At 38.4% G+C, this 18088-nt stretch overlaps 1 protein-coding gene across 1 annotated transcript; it reads right to left on the bottom strand.

The window, feature by feature from the left end:
* Positions 1–3: 3 nt before the first annotated feature.
* nwd1 (NACHT and WD repeat domain containing 1) lies at positions 4–17788 on the bottom strand. Its single transcript, XM_052111300.1, has 19 exons — positions 17671–17788; positions 15747–15832; positions 15433–15549; positions 14941–15295; positions 12598–13870; positions 11147–11350; positions 10165–10324; positions 9516–9633; positions 9286–9450; positions 7931–8128; positions 7694–7816; positions 7386–7588; positions 6696–6950; positions 6515–6605; positions 5173–5321; positions 4796–5078; positions 3570–4123; positions 507–612; positions 4–308 (listed from the first exon to the last, which is right to left on the bottom strand). Exons 1-19 carry the CDS (start codon positions 17786–17788, stop codon positions 4–6), a joined length of 4863 nt encoding a protein of 1620 aa, XP_051967260.1.
* Between the last annotated feature and the right edge of the window lie 300 nt (positions 17789–18088).

Here is an 18088-nt window from a genome sequence, read left to right on the forward strand (position 1 = left end):
AACTCAGAGGAGAACACACGTGTTGGATGGTTTGGTTTTCATCATGCCCATGAAACTGAACTGAGCAGGATTGTATTCTGGAAGCTCATTGACTACTGTGTTTGGAGCATTCAGACTTTTCTCTCTGGAGGTGACACGGTAATGTGCTCTGAAGTTCTGGAGGGGGTTGTATCCAGGCTTGAGGCTGTCTGGACAGCGGAAGCCTTCTTTGATGAAAGAGCCGTGTTGGGATACAGCTACAAATCCATCCTTGTGTGGCATCATTTTTATGACTGGAGAGTACACATATTGGATGTACAGCAAACACCCTGTAATGCAATAAACAGAAAAGTCAGAAATTTAATTTTTTCCAAATGCAAGTGACTTGGACATCTTGGATGAAGGGATTATCGGCATGCATACTAAAAGTGAGTGTTCCAAGAACTTTTTAACTAATAATTTTATGTAACTTTTTAACTATAAATCATTTTTATTAAGGTTTTATGCAAACATTAAACAGTGCTCACCATTAGAGACATCCCAGACTTTGATGGTTTTGTCCAGAGATCCAGTGAAGACATATTTATCATTTTTTGAGAAGACAGCACATAGAACTCCTTCAAAATAAAAACCCTGTGGGATGAAATAACACATGACAATTTATCATCACACAACAGCTCTGTTGCAAAACCTAATGAGCTGCCTACATAGGCAGCATTTTAAGGCATCATAGGATGCTTCCGACGTGAAGGCTGTTCCAAAATATGGATAGCATGAGGCATCCAAGATATCATCTTTTGGCCAATTTCTAAAGCCCCGTCCACACTAATATGTTTTTGTTAGAAAATGCATTGATTTTGCAAATGCTTACACATCTCATCCACTCTGGAACTACGTTTTTGTCCACCACATTACCACATACTTAAGGTCTCCATGGTTTGGCCTTCTGTACACACTGAGATGGCGTTTCTGTTAGCAAAAACTGAGCTTTTTGAAAACGCACTCCAAAGTGGATACATTTGAAAATGGTGTCTTCACATTGTAGTGTGGACTGGGAAAATGGATATATCTGAAAACGATGACATATTTGTTGTCATGTGACGCAGTCATGTGATCCATTCAACCAAAACAATCAAGATGGCGGTCCGTGTTATAGTGGTGCTGTTGTGCCTGATATTCACTTGATAGCATTGTTAAAGATAATTGTTACTTTGTACAACATTCAAATTGCATTCCTTCAAAGGCTACAGGAATTTTATTCAGTTGCGTTTTGTGTTCAGTCTTTGCGTTTAAGACTGAACATGCAACATATTTTCATATTTTTCAGTGTGGACGAGCAACAACTGGGAAAAGCCTGAAAAGGGCAGTGTGGATGGAGAGCGTACGCTGTTTTAAATATATCCAGATTCATGTAGACGTAGCATAAGATAATGATGACATTAGGAAACTGAAAGCAGAGTTTTCAAACTAAAACAGATAAGCATGGATCTTTCATTACATGTATCCTTCACAGAGGGAAATCCCATAATGCACAAGCACAGTGAAAAAAATATTACATGATGCTATTCAATGCGAGATAAATGTTTATTATAATTAATTCAATACTGAAAATTATTTATAAAAATAGTTCAATCTAATAAAAAAAAATAAAAATGTTTTCCCTGCCCCTGCCTTGGTAGCCTTGGTGTGCTTTCATCAAACTGATCTCACTGTATATTCAGCTACAGTAGGATAACAGTTCATTAGCTAAAATAAAGGCACCAATATACTTAATATGAATGAGTTCGTTCGGAGTTCGTAACAGCTCGCTTGGGCAAACTTTGAAGAACATTTTGTACTGGCTGCTATACACCTTCTCACTACCATTGGTCCAAGATAATGATGTGAAAGGTGGGTATGAACAGAGACTCCACCTACTTTGACGCAAACATATTTTCCAGTTAATTTCATCGTTCCAGTCTGTCGAGGTCATACACAGGTAACAGGAAATAGATAACGACATCAACATGAACACATTGGAGTGCTGAGTTGACAAGCTGAAGCAAACATACCCATATCTTTACGAAGGGGTTATGATGGGCAAGGAGGAGGCGAGAACAGGCTTGATGATATAAACAACATTTAATTAAATAAAAGACACACACGCCCTGTCACAGTGAGTTTGAGTAGTATGTGTTGAATGCCATTATGAATGCCATAGAGATTTAAAAGATTCAAGTGATGGCCTGGAACTCCTGGAAGAAAAATTACAATGAAGCTTGGTGTCGATGACCCAGAATTATGCAAAGCAAAATGGAGAAACATCCCAAACATTTTTGGATAAACAATTGGAGAGTGGAGATAAGGTGCCGAGCACCAAAATACCCAGGCTGTTCTTGGAGATTTCTGGCTCAAACTTTTTTTTGGCATTCCATGCGACAAACTTTGTCCAACATGCCATTTTTTTTAAAAGGTAAGCTAACGTTATCCGATCTGTAACATGTCAGCTGTAGGAAGTTAGAGTTAGCTTGTGTCATATTTTCAACATACAATGTTCGTGTAAAAATAAATCTAATTGTTTGTAAAGTAAATATAGATCTTGCTTATTGTTGTGTGTTGTTGTTGTTGTCAAGCGCATATCACATATTTAAATGCCCCTCCAAAATACCGCTCCCAGAGGCGTCCAATTGTTCATAAACTCTATAGCATTACTCAGCTGTTTCGAACCACTTTTTACCCCTGAATGAAGAATGAAGAGGAACTTCTCTGGAAACATATCAGGCTTTAAGTCTGTGCTTACCAAAAGCCCAAGCGGGAAGTGTTTTTTTAATGTATGGCACGTGTGAGCTCCAGTGTCTGGGTGAAATGTCCACAGTGGGGCGCCAAAAGTGAGTTATAATGCGAGTTGTTTTTTGTAGATGAAATACAGTGAAGAGTAATGCATATTTTATTAACTACCCCCAAACTCTAACCCTAATCTATCAGTTGAGTAAAAATGCAATCGTAGAATGAAAATGTAACCTCCAAATCATGCTCGTCATTATTATATGAACACGATTACATTCTGGTTTCAACTCAGGATGCAAACCAGGTTCTGTGACACTCTTGGGCATGCTGACGTAGTGCACAACCAATCAGTAATACTTGCAACAACATAATGCAACAATGCCCCAGTCAGCAGAATGTGGTTGATGTCAAGGTATTGGAACATTAGTAGCAACATTTTGACTTTCCTTGTGATCATGTTGCCTTCATACTAGAGAAAGCAGTACTACAGTAAATTCAATTTCCAAAAGCACAAATTAACCTGCATGTCAGAAATTCTCATTGGTCAATGAATGCCTACACCAGAGTTTTTCAATAAAAGTGAAAACGTTTATCAACTTTTGGTCGCAATTACTTTGGGACGCACCATTCCCATTGCAGCATTCTCTGATGTAGGGAAATCTTCAGTGTTTAGATGCCCTTAGAAGGCAGTTGCCAATGTCCATAGCAAAGCCGCTCACTAGGTTTCAGAATAGAGCCAATATGGACTCCTCAACAGGCAAATTAAATAACTTGGTTTATTAAAAAACAGAACAATAATGATAGCAACCAGCATTACCCCTCACCTTGTACTCCATGGTGTGATCAAGCAAGACAGGCATCAGATTCCACAACTTCTGCACACAGTCCTGAGAGCCAATCAGAGCATGTGCATCCCAGTTGCTCATAGCGATGCAGGTGATGGCAGCACCATGGTGATCCATCTCGGTTGCCGTGGCAGTCTTAAAGTCATAGATCACCACTTCGCCACCAAAGGTCCCGTAGAGCAGCCTGCAGTCTGATAGCAGAGCCATGGCAGAGATTGGAGAGTGCAGCAAGCACAGTGAGTACTTCGCAAATGGGCCGTCCACACAGGGGAAACTATCCCTTGCCGTGATCTCAAACAGACAAATCGTATCTTCGTATACCACTGCGATTCTGTCCTCCTGGGGGCTGACAGCCATGCTGCGTACTGTAGGCAGGCTTTCTGGAGGGGGCAGGCATAAGGTTTCTGGGGCAAAATCCAGGGGGTAGATGAGGATAGTGCCAGTCCGCAGTCCACAGAAGAGTAAACGTTTCTGCTGGGCTAATTCCAAACACAACACTTCTGAAGAAGTGTCCATACTGTCTGACCGAAGACCTATGAAAGACATAAACAGCTTAGGCTCGATAACCATAGCTAGATATTGGCTCTGTTCTAAAACCTAGAAAGCTGCCTTGCTGCTTACATAGGCAGACATGTTTTGAGGCATCCTAACCATCTTGGAATCTCCTAAGACACTGATTTGGAATGTTCTACATAGGCAGCAACTCTGCACACCACACAAATAGTGCTCCGCACAGAAGACTCCACTTAAAATGAATTCCAATAGTTTCATATTAGCTTGTTACTAAGCTAATGGCACAATCCTCTAAAATACATAAATATATAGTACACACAAATACTGGGTAAAATCATAAATTTTTTATTTCACTGAATACTTTTAAATTAAATTTGTTTTTACCAACATTCTCTCGCCTTTTTAGCCATATTGCATTTCATTGCAATGTATTGTGGGAATGCCTTCCCTTCAAAGGATACATGTGATTGTTCGTTAGAATTTGGCCAACACAACGCATCTTTGGAGGCAGCATAATTAAGTTGCCTTCCTTAAGGAACAGACTTCAAGTGGAAGCATGCCACTAATGCTTTAAAATACAGACTCCATAGGCAGCTCACTAGGTTTTGGAACAGAGCAAATTTAGGTATTGTTTTGATTAAAAAAAATCTGTTTTTTATATACAACAATGAAAAGCATTATCCTCTTATTCCACGTTTCACCTTCCGAACAGCTCCATGTGAAAACTTCAGTTTTATTTCCTTCTTTGACATAGAATACACTATCACCCTCTTTAGACAGAACCACTAGGGGGCAGTGTGCTGGGATGCAGGTCTTGCTTTTGTGACAGGTGTTGTAGTCCAGGTGCCATAGCTTGAGCGAGTTGGAAATAACAGAGGCAGAGATAATAGTACGCTGATGTACAGCCAAAGAGGACACAACAGAATCCATTCCACTGATCCAGTCCAGCAGGGCTCCTGTGGTTACACTCCATACCTTTAAGAGTAGATCAAGATCAACTTCTAAAGATAATCCAAGAAAGTGGCAGTGAGGTAAAAATTGTTGGTTGGAAAACATTTATTAGACTAACCCGTATAATTCGATCCTGGGCGCTCGTGATGATTTCACTTCCTTCACTCTTTGAAACAGCACATAAGACAGAGGCATCATGCCGAAGATCCAGAACCTTGTGCATTGAAGTCAGCGTCACGAGGAACACACACAATGTTCTGTCACATCCTTCAAAAGTAAAATAAGACAAATGAGTGAAGTGAATTAAATCAAAGATGGGTCACTGTCACTTAAATTGAATGGGAGAAATTGGAACGCCCAAAGGGTATAGAAAGGAAAGTGCCAATCACCTTTTAGATACAGACATAAGCTGTCAACCAGCTCGAGAATTATGCATATTAGCTAAACAAGTCGGTAAAACTGAGTTTTTTTTTGGCATAATCTGAGGTAAAGAAGCACAAATTATGATATCAGTGTTGACTCACAGTGTTGTCATCTTTCTCATAATATTGACCAACCATTTAAGAGATTTTAGTCTTTCCCCCTTCGAATAGATACGAGCTGCACTTTATATGTCGCTGTATGCCGCTTGTTTATATAGAAAATTATTTCCAGTTTTCATGCACAAAAATCAGCGTATTAAAAAAATATGACAATGCAAGAAATCTGCATCAAAATTGCATCATTCTCTACTTATAATGTCAAACTGTGAAGAGGCATGCACACAACATATGCGCACACTGGATAAGTAGGTAAGCACACCGGTTAAGTTGTGGGCAAGATGGGCAAAAATCTACCTGTGTCGATCAGTTTATTCTTAAGCCATTTATGTCCTTACACAGATAAAAGAAAAAAAAATTATGCATTTACATAAACACACGTAATGTCTGCTTATTAAGCCTAATCGGTGTAAGAATGCGCATGTAAACACGCTCAGATGTTTGAATGATGATGCATCCACACAGCTAGATGTCAGTGTAAGTCTAAGACGACAAAAACACATAATTTACTGAGTGCACCTTTAGAGTTTCAAGCCCTATTTTGTACACTTTTCATAGAAAGTGCCTTCTACATTACAGTTATTAAAGGTGATTTGTGTAATTTTGTTAAAATAATTGTCCAATCCAAGCTTAATATGCAGCCAAAACTACAAGTAAGCCTTTCATAGGATGAGTTCACCAAAAAGTGTAAACACTGCAACACTGTGGGTCTATCAAAACATTGCTTGTTTTGTCTGGCAATTTCTGGCTCAACCAATAGCGTACGTTTAGGTCGTGACTACCTGTTTGTCCGACCAATGGAGTGGTGTTTGGGAAACCTGTGTGAGAACCATCATAATATTTGCAAATCCATCTCCGCTAGTGGCATAGAAACTACACTTCTCCTTTAATCAACCAGATAATGACATAATGTAAAGACACCTGCAAACAGTAGTTTTTCATCGTCAGATGAACTGAGGAACAAAGCTGGAGAGGGAAGATCAACCGTAGACTGAATGCCACTGCTCCATACCTGCATGCACACCCAAAAACCTTTCAATAAATCTGAAATATTCAAAATAAATAATATTTTGCACAGTCTTAACAAACAATACATGCATACCACATGCAGATGTTCTTCCTCGGCAATGAGGATCTTGGAGTGTATAGTGAGTGTCAGAGAGCAGATACTGTGGTCCTCAGCCAAGCAGGGTAGGGGAGTCTGGGTATTTTGTGTGCCAGTGGATACGTCATAAAAACAGAGCATCCCCTCGCTGCACATGCATGCTATTGCATCCCCCATAACACCAAGAACAGAACACACTGACGCAGTCACCTCGTACAGGGGCTCTGCAGTGTCCAAGTGCCAAGCTTTTACCTACACGTGAAAGTATGGGAGAGAAAGAGAGAAACTATATACTAACAACAGCATCCATCTCTGGATGAATAGTTCCTCCAAAAATGAAGATTCTGTCATTATTTACTCACCCTCATGTCATTCCAAACCAAAATTCTGTTGTTATTTTTTCTGAGGAACACAAAAGGAAAAATTTTGAATGATTTTCATGTAGCTCTTTTCCATACAAGGACAGTTCATAGTGACCACATCTGTGAAGCTCAAGAAATTATCTTTTAGTGTTCCAAGGAAAATAAACATTATACGAGTTTGGAAGAGCATGAGTATGAGTAAATAATAGAGAATTTGCATTTATGAGTGAACTATTCTATTAAGAAGAAAAATTAATGAACGAATGAATAAATAAATAAATGTCATCTAAAAAAATACGGAACAAATATTAGTTATCTCTCATACTAGGCCACTTGGGTTGCTTATGATAATCTTCCTTTCCTCATTCATATGGACATGTGCAGTGGTGTGTGTTTGGACAGACACTACATCAGGGATGCAGAAAAGCTGTTGTCCACTTATCAGACACCATTTTCTCAGTGTGCCATCAAGTCCAGTCGACAAACAGTTTGAGGTTTTGTCCATCAGCTTAAGGGACAGCACCCCCGCTACACAGAGAAAGAGAGAGATTAATCACCAAGCCAAGCAGTGCCAGAAAAAGTTCTGGGAAACTTAATCACCTACCCTTGTCTTCTACATTGCTACAAACCTACCCATGTGTCCTGAAAGTGTGTGTAGGGTCTGTAGTTGTTTTAGGCTCCAAGCTATGATCAGGCCGTCCTCTGAACCTGCAACCAGCAGCTCTCTCTTTGAGCACAGAACAACAGTCCTCACACCTTCAAATAAAGTACAATGATATTAAGATATTTAGCCAGATTGGCAGAAATAGCTGCAGAGGGCTTTATCTTAAATTCTTGAGACTGAGACTGATATTTTATATATGATCTCACCTTTAGTGAATCCAGTAAGGGTGCTCTTTAGTGGGCCCCCAGGGGCCTGAAAGAAGCTGCATTTGGGCACAAGCACTGGGTCAGTACAGGAACCAAACCAGTCTACGCACTGAGAACACAGCCGACCAATCATGGAAGGGTAGAGATCCGCGAGACACTGTAGCCTGGTGAAGATCTCTGTGACTAAAAGTGAGGGATCTTATAGAAGAGTGAGATAACAAGAATGAGTAAATTCACAAAAACAAGAGAAAGATAAGCAACATCATGATTTAGATTTCAAACGTTGTGTTACATTATTTTGAACTGCCAATACAGTTTCACGTCCATTCATATTAATAAATAAAAATGAAAATGTCCAGCCGACTGGAAGTAAAAACCCCATAAATGTTTCTCCTAAGGGGAATTGATTTTAAACGATAACTTATTAACCTTTTGTTAAAGGTCATTAATCAGTGGTATACTGTAAGCTTGTGTTGAAGCCATCAGTCTGCATAATTGTTAAAACGTTGGAAACCAAATGAGTTCTACAGCAACTGGCCACTTCAATGATGCACTGCAAAGGACGCAATTGAGAAGTTTGAACATATTTCTGAATATATTGTAATCAATTAAAAAAATATATATATATACTTGTAATGAACAACCTTAAATTAATATTTTGCAGTGATTCATGGGATTGTAGTTCATTCCCTTATGAAAGACCTTGAGTACAGTCTTTTGTTTTTGCCTTTTCTCCTATTTTCAAATACATTTTTGCTTCAAATCAAATTGTGTAATGTTGTGATTCACCTCAGAGCTGGTTGGTTTGGTTCATGATTCTCTTTCATGAAATCCCATGGAAAAAAATAAATGGGAAAAATACTTTTGCTACCAAGATGGCAGAAAAAGTGGACCAGCACTGTTGTGCCCTATAATAACCCCCTTACATATGGAGGATTTTAATTTAGAGTAAATCATTTTCAAATGCATTTACAAATGTATTTTCTTTATCCATTAATCCTTTATTTAGCCATTTGCCAACCAATAAATGCAATTGGACAGTTGATTCTGTGGAAGCAAGCAATTCAATTTAGACTACGCTGAAACACAAAACCCAGTTACAGTTTCAAGCATAATAAAATGCACAGTTAAGTAAACGTGTACATAGGCTGACATGGACACAACGACTCAATAATACTTGAGATCAGTGGTGGACTTTAATGCTTTTTTGTAAAAAAAAAAAAATGATATTCCCCTGCTCTCCTTATACAGTATAAGAGACATGATTCTTATTTCCATTTGTTCTATTTAATAAATCTGATTGTACAATACATACAGTAGAGCCCATGCAATTAATGCAAATTGCCAATACCTACCAGCATGGCCATCTCTAAAATCCAATGCGGGCTTAAGCAGCAGAAAAGTCTCTTTCAGCATCTGTATCTCAGGACAGTCTGTGAGGTTGGTGCAGATGGACAAGTCCTGTATTACACAGCTCACACCACAGCACAGAGTTTTACAACACAGCCAATCCAGACTGCCTGTAAGAAGAAAGGGACATTTGTGTGTTTGTTTTTATTATATACAAAGACAAATAAAATCTTACCGAGCACTGATTGGTGTAGCTCCTCCCATTTGCCAGCATGAGCAAGATGATAGGGCAATTCATGGAGCTTACGCATATTGGCAGCTTCTCCAGTGAACCACAAAGGCTGTGGTGACACCTTGGAAAAAATATATATATTATTAGGTTGAACCAAACATATTGTAAATTTGTTGCATAACATGTATGTACATATGTAAACCATGACATCTTGAATATACCAAAAGAACTTGAGAAATTAATTGCCTGTCTCAAGTTCACATAAAGTGGTCTTTACAATGAGTAGACTGAACCACTTAAAACGTTGACTAGTTGCAAATAAATTGAAAACGGGTTTGTCAATTTAATTATTTTATTTTTTTTACTAAATCATTTTAAAATGATTAAATGAATCAGTAAGTAGCATGGGAATCAGAACTCCTCTAAAACTTACCTAATTGAGTTTGTTTGACACACAAAAATAAGTGCATTTGTTTTTTCACACCATCTAGTGTAAAATGCTTGTCTGGAATATGTGTTGAGAACTAATTGTGGAAAGTAAAATAAATACAATTATACAATTGCAAACACAATACAAATATAGCACATCAGGGTTTACAGTGTACAGCATATTTATTTAAGACAAAACACATTTTGTGACCTATAACAATACCTTTCTGTCAGCATTTAGCAATGTGGTCAGTGAGGGCAGTAGGATCGGTCTGAGCTTACTCTTACTCCACTGGCCTGAGAAATACTCTGCAAGGATGGTGTGCATATCAGTTTTCATATCACTCGACAGGTATCTCTCCCTCACCAGCTCTGTAAACTGCCTGAGAAAAGTTAAGACAGATACAGAGCTTTTACAAAGTGACTGCAGGTCAAAGATAATGAATGTGGATCCTGAGGTCAAATGTGAAGTCCATGCTGGACTTTCAATGTATGCAAGAATATGTTACATTTAGCTGAGGCTGGTTAAAGTTAAGAAAACTCTCAACGGTTTGATGACAAACAAAAATGTTTAATCCAGTGCTTCTCCAACTGTAACACGTACAGGGAAATGTACAATAGCCTACTAAAAACAAAGTCAAAAGGTTTATCTGTGAGCAGACAAAGTGAGATGTTTGATTTCTTGTGCTTCTGGAGAGACGGAAGAGATTTACAGATCAAATTCTAAAATATCTTTAATATTAATGTGTTTGAATTGGATTGCAAAACTTCTAAATGTTACTGTTCATTATGTTATGTTTTTTACATGCCGCTCTGATAGAAGGGTGCAAAAGGGTGAGCCAAAGAGCTGATGAGGGTCTTGCGGCAGCATGAAATACAGGAACATTGATTGTAATCAATATGTGACATTATTTCACTCTCACAATTATTCTAAGAGACTCAAAGAATCAGTTTGCTCAATACTGAAAATATAGTGGGGATATTATATGGACTAGGTGGTACTTTGATGTCGCTTATTGTTTAATGGCACAAACATGGAAGTGTCAGAAGTTATTCCTGGCAGACTGCTCAGCCTTACAGGTTCTTTATGGATAGAATTAGGGATGGAGCAAAATAGGGCCTCTGCAGCCTGCCAGGAACAATTTCCAGGCACCTTTCTACAAAGGGGCAAAAAGTCAAAACTATTGGTCTATGCAAACCTTTACCTGTGGGAGAAGCCCAGGAGAATAACGCCACCCTCCCATCTCTCTGTCAGGTGATCTCTCAGGTCATGCCGGAGACGTGACCAATGAATGTGTGGGAAGCGCAGGAGAGTGTGATTTGGAGGAAGCCAGAACTTATAGATCTCGGCAAGAACATCATTATCTAAAGACAAGACATCTTGTAACTCTGCCTCTGATAGTCCATGTCTGTTAATATGCAAAAGATTCAGATACAGAAAGACTGAAGTTAGTGTGATAATACGTCAATAAAAAGATTTATTAGATTCGGCAACTGGCATATAGACCACAAAAAGCTGTATTTACACATACTTTTTAATTCAAGAGGTCTCAGTGCAACTGGTAAAATGGTCTCATTCACTTTCAGCAAAGTCAAATCACAAGAAATATTTAAGAACTTAGTAAAATAATGCATTCTATCAGAGGCATAACCCCTCCCAAATCTCTCACAGGGACCAGATGCTGTATGCAGATTAGATGCATTCTTTGTAAACATCAAACGACCTACTCGATCACAAGTTTCAACGGTCTACGTACATCTCCCTAAATTGTAAACCAAATCCTGGATATCATCAAACATACACATCTGAAATAACAATAGAATCGTTTAGTACTTGAGGAGAGAAGGCAGAGGAGCTCGGGGAGTCTGCAATCAGATATCCCACACAATTGCTGTGTGTAGTTTTCCATTGCCAGGTATATTTCTTTGACTTGTCTTTTATTTTTGGAACGTTTGTTTATTCTGATCACGTGTGAAATTGGCTTTGATTGACATGTTTTAAATCCTACCTGGCAAATAAATAGTTACTTTTTGATTTATTCTGTATTCCTCCGAAATCATTTAGATTTGAGGGACGCCTTTTGTTACCACAAACTTATGTCCAGGATAAAGACATTACTGGAGCTTATGAATACGAGAAAACCACGTAAGACTACCAGTCACTGCTTATCACTGTCTTAGCAAGTTGTATGAAACGTGACTAAATAAAACTATCATCTGGTTATGAGCAAGCAGTAGGCGGCCGAATCAGATGATATTAGTAAATCCTGCAACCGCTGACTATGAACAGGACTGGCGATTTTGTGTCCGTAAGTAATGCAATTGATCGGCCGGCATATGACTAATAGTTTGGTTTTACCCCTTTTTACAAATGGGTTGTGAACTTATTGAATTTAAGGCAGCTTTGATGCTGCTTTGTGTAATGCCACAGAGCATTAAACTTTAACATCATTAAAATTTAAAATCATGCTGTTTATGAGGTAATGCATCTTTACAAAGAATTTGGAGGTGGGTGAGATATCACTGAGCACTTAATCTCCGTAGTGTAAAGATGCCACTACTACAGTAAAACTGGCAAAGCACCCTCATAATATCAATCATTCAAAAGTCAAATTGTTCTGCCTTGTGAGAGCCAAGATGACCAAAAAAGACTAACCTTGATAACAAGATGAAACTTAGAGCATGACTAACAAGCTTCTTCCCATGATTCTCCTCAAGGGACTGCACAAACTGTGCCAACACTTCCTGCACAGTGATGCCCAGGTGAACATTAGACATGGAGGTATGTGAGGGCCACTGTTTTGCCGTGTTCAGCATGAGTTTCAGATGCAAAGGGTTTCCGCTCTGCTGAAAGCTAAGTAAGATGCTGTCTAACTGTTCTGAGGTCAGCCTGCGTCCAGCTGCATTCATGTAGGCATCAATGACACCATTCCCCTGATCAGCTGTGAGAAGTTCCACTTCAAAAATATTTTTTTCTTCTGAAACCAAAGACTTATGTATCTCAATGCAGTCATCTGAAGTAGAGAGCACAATATGTACATTTGGTGGGATCTCTTTAGGTATCCAGTGTAGAATATGGGGCTTGTTTGCCTCTAACAGCTTCTCCATTGAGTCTAGAATAAGTAGAAGACTGTCTCCTTGTTTTGACACATCATTGAGCATGGAATGAAAGAACCAGATCAACTCATCGTGCGTGTTGGCAATATGCGGGCATGGAAGTTGCAACCCTAAAGCTCCACACACCTGAAAACAAACACCTCTGAGAACTGAGTCAACATTTGAGCTGAGTGGAGATGTTCCCAGCAACCTCAACACCACAACCGCACGCTGGTCTAGGACAGCTCGCATTTCCTGTGCCAGTTTACAAAGTAGAGCTGTTTTACCAACCCCCGAAGGTCCATGAACCAACAATGGTGCATGGCATGTGTGAGTGGACTCCCACATGGTGATGCTGATCTTTCCCAAAATACTATCCCTCCCTCTGAACACAGAACACTTCTCCTTGCTCAACACAGCATGATGGAAGATCTCCTGTTTCAGCCAGGTCCATCCTGGATCTACTGAACTGAAACATCCAGCGGTTGGAAGAGCATGTCTACTGATCAGTTCCTTCATTTGAGATATGACCTTCTCACACATGTTTGCAAGGTATTCCTTGTGTTCTTTACAGCTCTGGTCCATGGCTCCTTTACTCAGCTCCATGCAGAGAGGTTGGAGATGACCTGTGTTGCTAATACGTTGCTTCAGGTTGGCCAGGAGCTCGCGGGCTTCTGTGTCCAGCAAGCCATCTGCTGTGATGTCTAATAGAAACTTTGCAAAGTTTTTCTTGTAGTCTTTTTTACTAAGTCGAGGCATTTCACGGAAAAACACCACAGCTGATGCATTCTTCTGAGTCTTGAGAAAGCCATGCTCCATCTCGTACTCCATGACTATGAAACAAATTTAAAAAATATACTTATCAGTATCAGAGGCGAATAAGGACAGAACTGTTTAAACTTTCTTTTTAATTCAGTGGTTCTCAACTGGTGTTTTGCTAAAAGCAAATAATAAAATATTACTAACCATATAAATGTGTATAGTTAGAATAGCTAAATGAATAGTCTTATCAACTTGTAGAAGGGAGGAGAAAATGCTTCCCTTACAGTATATTGTTGTTTATGAAAAAACTACTCGCGGTTAAATTAGATAAGATTAGATTCCTTTATTGTCATTGTAGCATGTACAACAAAATTTTGTGTGGCTCAGTAGAAATATGACTTAAGACTAAAATAGATACAAACTCATGGAATATTACAGGTTCATTACAACATAAGCTCAAACTCTTTAAAAAAAAAAAAAAAAAAAACTTGTGACACTTACTATGGAAGTGAATGGGGCTAATGTTTAGAAGGTTTAAAGGCAAATATTTGAAGTTGTTGATTTTATAAAAGCACTTCATTCATTATTTTGTTAAAACTTGTGAATTTGAGTTGTAAAGTTGTTTACATTTTGAGAGTAATTTTGGTGTTTTACGGTTTACAGCATTATGTCGCCATGGCAATGAAGTTGTAAAACTGGATAGACAGAAAAGGTTGCCAAGTTATTTTAATGCTTAATACGTGATAAAATCATGTTAACAACACACATATGTTCGACGTCTTATGGCTATAGTTTTGAAACTGTTAGTATTTTAATGTTTACAGATTGGTGCCATTCACTTCCATTGTACTGTAAATGCCTCACAAATGCTGTCGACTGAGCTTAATTTGTATTGAACTTGGAATATTTCTTTCAGAAACTTTCAGAATGTGTTTTGTGCAAAATTCAGATCAGTTTTCTATTGTCATGTTAACAATTGTTTATATTGTTGGGCCTATGCATTTCATGGTAATATTAATACATTGCAATGTTTGAACATTTCATTTTTGTACCATAACAAATTCTGGTACTGTGTTGGGTTGCCTGAAGAAGCAGAAGCAAAACCAGTTGAGAACCACTATTTTAATTAATATTCTCTAACCAGACTTGAAAAACTTGTGCTTATGGTCTACACTCATGTCCCCATCTCTCTCCGCCTGTAGGGCAGCTGTGCGGAGAGCCTTCAGCAGCCGTGACTCGGTCACATTCCAGGATGTGACATCATCATCACGCAACTGTCCACTAACTGATCCCTTGTCATTGTAATGAGGATAGTGAGCTGTGATTGGCTTGAGGATATATGTGGTTGGGACCGAGTTGCTGTCTTTGGAGAACCATTGGTTAAGGAGCTTTAAACTCTCTTGATCTTTGGAAAGCTTTGACAGCAGCAACTCAAACTCGGTTTCTGATATGAAGCGAGGGATTGGCCGATGACCATACTGATTACCAAGCAGAGCCTGAGAAGAACAAAGAGTTAGTTAAGAGATACAGCATTACACTAATGTTGGGGGAAACATTATGTTGCTGACCAACAGGTGTGAAATGGTAAGAGAATATATTAAGATTATTAATATTCGATTTCTGGGACACATACTATAAAGGTCGGTCCATCTGATATGGTCTGACAGGACTCGATTTCATTAATGCAGAGCTCAGTTGTCATATGATCAGCTGAGATGATTTCATGCACTCCCCATCTGAAATCCACTACCTGTGAGAAAAAACATATAAAATCTGCAACTTTTCAAAATCAAAATTAACAAATAAATCAAAATATAATATAAAGAAATTTAATAATCTATGAACAGGTGGTATGTTCAAAAGATGTAATAAAATGATTGTGGATCAAGAAGTTTGGGTTATACTTTTCTCCTCCACACTGACTAAAAATTAATTTTCAGCACAAACCTCAAAGACAAGAGCCAGACTTTGACAGTGGGCCTGCAACTGAGAATAAGCCCTCTCCCAGAATGCATTTCTCTCGCTTTTCATGTCTGTCAAATGAATTTAAAGTTCATCATGTCAGTTTTAAAAGCCCATCTGTTATATTCACCACAGGTATGTATGAATTGAATACAGTATATAAATGTACAGTCAGCCAGTCTTGTTATACCATGTGCCATGTAGGGGTTTATCATGCAATAATGATTCCCACTTATTAATGGCTACTTCCTCAATAAATGACCAAATGGTTATTAAATATTGATTTGAGTTGAAATTGTTTAAAGGAATATTCTGTGCTCAGTACAATTAAGCTCAATCGACAGCATTTAAAAAAAACAATTTATCCCCTTTTCTCCCAATTTGGAATGCCCAATTCTCACTACTTAGTAGGTCCTCATGGTGGTGTGGTTACTCACCTCAATCCGAGTGGCGGAGGACAAGTCTCAGTTGCCTCCGCTTTTGAGACCATCAATCCACACATCTTATCACGTGGCTCGCTGTGCATGACACCGCAGAGACTCCGTATGTGGAGGCTCATGCTACTTTCCGCGATCCACTCACCACTTACCATGCGCCCCATTGAGAGCAATGACCACAAATCGCGACCACAAGGAGGTTACCCCATGTGACAACTGGGCCAATTTGGTTGCTTAGGAGACCTGGCTGAAGTCACTCAGCACAAATCGACAGCATTTGTGGTATAACGTTGATTACAATGGAAGTGACTGGGGGCCAATTTTTGAATGTTTAAAAAACTACTCACTTATCCAAAAGTATAGCCACAATCAAGGACGTAGATTTGGCTTGACCATTGCAGCATGAAGCATTTATATGTTTCCATTGATAATGGTATTAATGTTTTGATTAAATCTATGCCCGTGTAAACATAATTCTGTTGTGATAAAATCCCTTACTAACCTTTTCTGTTATTTCTGTTTAAGTTATGGCCATGACGATGTAATGTCAACAAACCCTAAAACCCTAAAATGACTGTAAAAATTACATTTTAAACATCTTTACAGCTAAAATAATTAATGAGTTTTAACAGAATGAATGTAAGTGCTTTTATAAAATGATAAGCTACAAATCTTTGCCTTTAAACCCTCCAAAAATTGGCCCCATTCACTTCCATTGTAAGTGCACCAATGTAACCACTATGTTTGCTTTTTTTCAAAGAAAAGGAGGGACAAGTCTAAATAAATTGTTGTGGTAATCAACATTTTGCCACAAATGCTGTTGATTAAGCTTAACTTATATTGAACCCAGAATATTCCTTTATGTGAGAAGAAAGAAAACATACAGAAGCAATTACAAGAGCTAAGACAATAGCTGAGAAACTGATTACCTGGGACAAGGTCAATTAAAAATACAGTTTGGCGGTCATTATACAAAAATATTTGACAGCAGAATGCCACAATTGACCAATGAGAATCAAGGATTCCAGAAAGCCAATTAATAAATGATGTTATTGCTATACAATAACAATAAGATTTTAGGCCTGTATCTGTTTTAAAAGAGCCTTCCTTAAAATAGTACAAGCATTGATGTCAATAATTACTATAAGGATTTTATATCTATAAAAAAATAATAATTTAAATAATAATTTATTGGACATTTTTTCCAAATAAGATGCAAGATTTATGCATAATTACATTAGTTATAAACAGAGTTCCCACATATTAATCACCAATGAATTCTCATATTTTTTTATGTTCATGACTTTTTAGTATTTTTTTTTATTTCATAACTCTTCTGGAAATCGGTTTTAAAATTCCCTGATATTTTTCGGTTCCCAAGACCTTGGAAACCTTGTACATACAGCAAAAGATGTTTCAGAAAAATAAATAAGATTAACTGAAAGGGAATAAACAAAAACTACAAGTCTTACCCGAGTGTGTAGAGCTGATATATACTCGCACCATTCTGGAAGCAGGCTGCAGTGCATCAGCACATTGTCCTCGTAAAGCCTCCAGTCCAAGAGCTTCCCTCATCTCAACCACAGCCATCCTGATCAACACACCTCAAAGCTTCCGGATTAAGATTCCCTGTGCTCCTGTCCTCTTAACCCGCCTGGCCACCAGTGATCCGTAGCAGCCCTATAGCCTTAGGACTAAGCTCTCAAGTCGAACTATTGAGCATCACGGCTTAGTTTGTGAAAAGTGAAAGAATAAATCTGGAAGTCAAATATTATGTGACCACCCAGACAAAAATCCAGTTACCACTATAAGGAAATGCAAGCAACTTTCGTATGCGGTGTGCCCCAACTCATTTGTTTGTTCTCTTCTGCAGCCGTCATTTTATCCACT

The sequence above is a fragment of the Xyrauchen texanus genome, chromosome 39 (assembly GCF_025860055.1).
Source record: "Xyrauchen texanus isolate HMW12.3.18 chromosome 39, RBS_HiC_50CHRs, whole genome shotgun sequence".
Lineage (NCBI taxonomy): Eukaryota > Metazoa > Chordata > Actinopteri > Cypriniformes > Catostomidae > Xyrauchen > Xyrauchen texanus.

Excerpts from the sequence above, each read along its gene's own strand:
- nwd1 (XM_052111300.1), bottom strand. The coding sequence starts at position 17,788 with ATGGCTGTGGTTGAGATGAGGGAAGCTCTTGGACTGGAGGCTTTACGA. Across the intron at positions 7,589-7,693 it reads CACACTTTCAGGACACATGG|CGGGGGTGCTGTCCCTTAAG; the intron begins GTAGGTTTGTAG and ends TTCTCTGTGTAG. Across the intron at positions 6,951-7,385 it reads TAAGCAACCCAAGTGGCCTA|GTAAAAGCTTGGCACTTGGA; the intron begins GTATGAGAGATA and ends TTTCACGTGTAG.